General features: G+C 35.9%; 1 protein-coding gene across 2 annotated transcripts in view; it reads right to left on the minus strand.

Annotated features, from left to right (window-relative positions):
• LOC128507394 (pecanex-like protein 3) overlaps positions 1-2,501 on the minus strand; it is a 29,064-nt gene extending 26,563 nt beyond the window's left edge. For both annotated transcript variants that reach the window (XM_053478262.1, XM_053478261.1), the window contains exon 1: positions 1,115-2,501. In XM_053478262.1, coding sequence (XP_053334237.1) covers positions 1,115-1,267 — 153 coding nt within the window. In that variant the 5' untranslated portion in view covers positions 1,268-2,501. The remainder of the gene's footprint in view (positions 1-1,114) is intronic.
• Positions 2,502-6,000: the final 3,499 nt, after the last annotated feature.

The raw sequence follows: 6,000 nt of genomic DNA on the forward strand, positions 1-6,000 counted from the left end.
TAGCCTTGTAAATGTTTAATGGTTGGATGTTAGCTCCATTTTGATTAAGAGGTAAAAGAAAGTTCATTCATAAAGTCAAAAATTATACTAAGAATACTAATTCATTAGAATTTTTTTTGTAATTTTAATTGGTTGCTACAAGAGATTATGAATGTTAAATTAGTCCTGAAGGGAAAAAAGTCAATAGATGAACTAGATGTCATGTTTTTTTATTTATTACAATAAATAATGTAAGTGTGTTAGAGATTGGCATTTATAGGCAAATTTAAGCAAATTAATTGATTTGATATCTTTATATTATGGCCCCACGATTTTGTAAAGAAAAACACCACATGGTTATTTTAATACATATTGCAAACTATTAAAATGCACTACTTCCTATTCAAATACATTTACCTACAATAACTAAAACAAAAGATTTTATTAAGAGAATGTTCACCAATATTTATTTATTTATTTAAAAAGTTAAATGGTAAAATCAATGACAAACTGATTTATATGAACACTGATTCATATAAACATGTAACCCTACTTTAAAAAAAATAACCTTTTAGCAGCCTAAATTACCCAACATTTATCCTGGAAATGATGCAATCAATTACTTCCCATTTACATTAAGGAACATTATGACAAACACATACACACTCAGTCTTGTATAATTATTAATTATTAGTAAATATACCATTTACTATTTAGGCTGATCTAAACTAACATCAAATAACCGAAGTCAAAGTCTGCAAATATTTATTAAGCTTCAAAAACTTTGTCAATTGTTAAATTATTAATTATTGTTAAATACTAAATAAATATCCTGTTTTTGTGTAATATCCGTAAGAAATCGCAGCCTATTGTGAGTAGATAAGTGCACAGGTCCGTACTGCGATTTAAATGTTTATTCCATCAATTGTGCAGCACTGTCACACGTTCATCATCAAGATCACCAGTCGATACGTTATCACAATACTTCGGTGCTGTGTTTGTGATTCGGTTAATATCATGATTTTCTAAGTTTCCTAGTTTTTCAAAATCTGTCACAGATAAAAATCTATCAACAAACCCGAGATCGGGAACAACTGAAAGATAAACCAACTTCCTGATCTTACCACAAACTTACCATGTACAGAAGAAAGGGGAAGGCCAGAAGGAATATCCAGAGGTAGAGGTGGAAGCAGTTGGAGAACGTGCTTTGATGGGGGTCGACGTACCAGCCTCCGGTAAGTGACGCCCATACGCCCTGGCGCAAAATCTGTAGTGCTTGAGAGCCCATCTTTCCGGCATCGATTCCTCCGCGTAGCTCAAATCCTGTTAAAGTCTCTGCTTTAAGGCTTCCATCGGCAATGACTGCTCGACCTTCGTCAACTTATCAGACAGGGTTTTCCTGATCACTCTCATCGACCGATGATGACGGTGACGATTAAATCTCTGGGTCACATGCTTCTCTGTTTGACCTTTGACACTGGAAAGTGTGTTTCTTTGAAAGAAAACTTTGCCTGTGACCGACCACAAGTCTGGTTTGAGTTTGGTTTCTTTACAGCTATCCCCAAATTTTAAAAAAATCATTTAATAAGGAAAAACATTTAAAGCAATGAGAACTTGCAGGGTTGTGTGTAATAAAATTAAAGCCAGTGAAGATTTGGACCAAAATACAAAAAATATATGTAAAAGTAAGAAAGCAGGACTGTTGTACAGGGGTTGTGTTCTCTATACTAACATGAAGCACAACGTCTGGATAATCCTGAGATCTCCAGAATCTCCAGCTTTCAGAATAAAGCTGGAAACCTGGTCCATTTTACAAAGATATGCAACATTAACAAGATTTATGACATGACTTATTACAGCTTCAAATCTCAGACACCAAGTCTAGGCCGGAATAACATTAGCCATCATTTCCATCACCTCATTCTAGCTAATCTTAACTAACTAACTAAACTCAACGACTAGTTAATCCTGTCGGATAAATACATTATTTTCAAAAACAAATGAATAATCTTAGCAAGCCAGCTCTGGGGGAGACGTTTAACGCAAAAAAGAGCTAGCTAGTCACTCCTGTTCAGTGTCTTCATTTAGCATTGCTAGCTAGGCCACTTTCTCACAGACGGGGTTTGTTAGACACACACCTCGACAACGTTAAACTCTCTCATACACACCCACATCCGGTAACGACAAACCAACCTTGAATTTAACTTAAACACCCGGACATTACTCTACGCTTCATCATCAACCTTTCTGCTTCACGAGCTAGCCAGTGATGAACGTCCCTCGGCTAACTAGCTAACTAGCTAAACTGGCTCATCATTGTATTCTATGGAGCTAGCCAGGTTACCCAATAGCCTGCTAAAACCTTCGAGTGAGGCAAATTATCCGGTTGTGAAAATTAATATTTCTTCACATTTGCTGTCTGATTTAAATCTCGTCCTTCGTCCCGGCGTTTAATAATTCCTTTTGTTTTTTTTGTTTTTTTAAAAAGCTCGTCTTTCACCCTGCTAAGTTCCACTGTCGAATTTGTCCATTCACACAGGTAGCAAAAAAGCCACTTACCGGAAGTGAACGAAGCTAAAAAAAAATGATTGGCTGAGCCACCCATCCGTTTGGTCATATATGAGCGCTGATTGGTTGCTGCGGTCCGCGTGCGCTCTACAACTTGCTTCCTCTTTCAACAACTGATCAGGCAAGCGGTTGTTGCCAGATCTTCGAAATTGTCGCACTGTTCATAAATCTGAAGAGAAGAATTCATGGAATACCTTTCTACTTCTGTGTGTTTAAATTGATTGAAAACGTATTATAAGCTGAAAAAATATGTTTTGGATGGAAATAATCGATGTTGTCAGTAGCTTCTTATTTCTTTAATAACAATTTAATAAAAATATGTTACTGTTTTCCAGAAGGTTCTAATTATTGGTCTGCATCAAGCAAAGATAACAACTAAGGAGAATTTTCTGAAATTGCTGTTATTCGGTTAAGAACTGGTGGCATGGTGGTTTAGTAGTTAGCACCCACTAAACTTAACTCCGGTTTCCTTCCACAGTCCAAAGACATGCTAATCCTATACTGTATTTAGGCTAAGCCTACAGTGTGTGAATGTTGAGGGTCACCATTGGCCTCTACTGTCCCTAGTTGGACAATAGAAGGTTCTAGATGGATGGATGGAAATACATATATACACTATGTGGACGAATGCATTTGCCAAACCTGATAATTATTGAATTTAGGTGCTTCACTTATGCCCCATATCCCAGTGAAGGGAAATCTTTATGCTTCAGCATACCAAGACATACAGGATTGGACAATGCTATGCTATGCTAAATACAACTTTGCGGCAACAAACTTAAATTTTCAATCTGTCTTGTCCCAGCTAGCAGGCTACTTAGGTCTCTAAGTTAGCTTTTTGTTAATTTATGTTGTTAATTTATATTGTTATGTCGATCTGTCTTGTCTCAGCTAGCCAGCTAATTAGGCTTCTTAGTTAGCTAGTTAGTTTTCTCATTGTGTGTGTCACTGTGTTATTCACTGTTTACTAATTGTATATGGTTAAAGTGACAATAAAAGCCTACTTTACCTGACATGATTTGAACAGTTTCTATTTCAACATGATTGTGCCCCAGTGAACAAAGCAAGGACTATAAAGGCATGGCTTGATGAGGTCAATATAAAAACCTGACTGGCCCGCACAAAGCCCTGACCTCAACCCCTTAAAATGTCATAATAAATGTGTTATTGTTGCACCACTCTAAAGCTCGGTACAGAAAATCATTTCTATATTTAATAGTGTATATGTACATTTATAACAGTAATTGACTGATGGTACTTCTCGTTGGTAACCTAGTAAACCAGTGTAGGGATATATTTATTAATGGACAATTCAAAGCACTTATATAAGTTGCTCTGGATAAGGGCATCTGCTAAATTCTGTAAATATAAATGTTAATGAGACTAAACAGCTGTGTCATAAGGAAACCACTTGTTCGTGAGACTATTTAAAAAGCCTTTAGTTTTCTAGGAAGCATAAATATTGGACTTTGGAGCAATGGAGAAAGGTCATGTGGTCTGATGAGTTCAGGTTACTTTTTTTTTTACAGGAATGGTCAAGCGCTGGAAGCGATGCACTCATTAGGAACGTGGCCTCTGTACAAGAATCAAGCAGTGAATAATATAAGGAGCTAAAAATGTATGCAAATATGGATGGAAATAAATAGTTACATTGCATAGGGATTTTAAAACTGTGCATGATTTAGTCTAAAATGAACACAATAACAAAAAAAGTGTGTAACCTTTTTTTTAACCAAGCAGTGTAATTTATTTCAAAAAGTCAAAAAAGGTTTTAAATCATTTAATCATGTAATCATCCTTAAAAAATAAAAAATAAATAAATAAATAAGACATGCAAATATTTTAATGATTGATTATTAAACAAAATCATATATGATACCATTAACCACATTCTTTCTATGGAGAAAGCAAAAGCTAAGACAAAAATCAATACTTTGGTACTCTGATTAGAATCGTAAATATTAATTAATTAATTAATTTATTTATTTATTCATTCATTCATTTATTCATTTATTCATTTTATATTACCATTTTATCGTGGTTAGGGTCACATTAAAATCCAGAGCCATGGGAACTGAAATACATTCTACATAGAAAGGCCATTTCATAACAAGGCATCATGATCACAAACACACTTTCGTCTAAGAGCAATTTAAAGTCACTAAAGCGCCAATCATTTAAAAAAAAACTGAGCTACATCATGGATATAGTTACAAAGAGGAAATTAAACGATCCATTAAATAGAACCTCTGGCATGCAACAATTTAAAATGCTGAACATGCAAATAAATTAACATAGCCACTAAATCACAGGCCTTAAGTGTTACCTATTCATCACTCTTCATGCATCATCGCAGGGGTTGTTTACTGTCTCAATTGCAGACAAAGTAATGTAATAGTTGTGCATCAGATAAATCAAAAAGGGAGTCTAGACTGGCTGATATGAAAATACTCTTAAACTCTCTCACTTATTCTCCAATCTGTATATCCTCTACAGAGTCGCAGGAGGCCTAGAATCTATCCCAGGGGACTTAGGGCACAAGAGGGGTGTAAGATTGAGTTTTAAGATGACATTTACCGCCCTTGTGTTCTGAACCAGGAGAGATGGACGAACACACATGCACACATGATGTCTAAAGATATTTGTTTATTATTAGCAAAAAAAAGCAAGCACAGGAGCTCTGTGTCACGTACAACTCGTACATGCAAACTCCATGCACATAGACCTTGTGCAATTTGTTTAAAAAAAGTTGGGAATCAAGCCCTCGACCCAGGATGTTTGAGGCCACAGTGCACCACCTACACCATCATGACGCTTATTCAAAAATGTATTACTTAACAAACATCCAACTGTTGTCAAAAGTTAAATTGCTGCAGATAAGAATAATCAAACTCAATGGGACCTGGCGTTATTGGAATATAATCAACTTGGTTACAATAGCATGGGCGTCACGTAACCCAGATAATGGTTAAGTTTCTACAGCTTTCCCCAGGGATGTTCAGTGGGGTTGAGGTCGAGTTCTGCCACTGAAGCCACGCCATGTCCTCATGTAACTTGTTTTGTGTATGGAGCACGGTCATGATGGAACATCTTCCAAGTGAGAGGACATCCTGTACATTTGTGTGTCTTTGTAGGAACATTTCGGGGAAGAATCACTTATAGGTGTCCACAAACTTGTGACTGTATAGTGAGAATGATTAAACCTTTTTTTTTTAAATATCCTATAACTACCAATAAATGTTAGATATTAGATATAAATTTATATATTTTTGTGAACAGCAGAGGGCAGTCTGATCATTCCGTATTGTTCAGCACTGGGAGTCACTTTCTTCAGAAGCTGTACTCCAAAGCTGATTTCCCACAGAGCCATAACAAAGCTACGATTTGCATTCTAGCTTTATAGCTGGATGTTCTGAATTTATATTCGATGTTGTCCCCCCTTTTCTTTAGGCT

This window comes from Clarias gariepinus, chromosome 19 (genome assembly GCF_024256425.1).
Source record: "Clarias gariepinus isolate MV-2021 ecotype Netherlands chromosome 19, CGAR_prim_01v2, whole genome shotgun sequence".
Taxonomy (NCBI): domain Eukaryota; kingdom Metazoa; phylum Chordata; class Actinopteri; order Siluriformes; family Clariidae; genus Clarias; species Clarias gariepinus.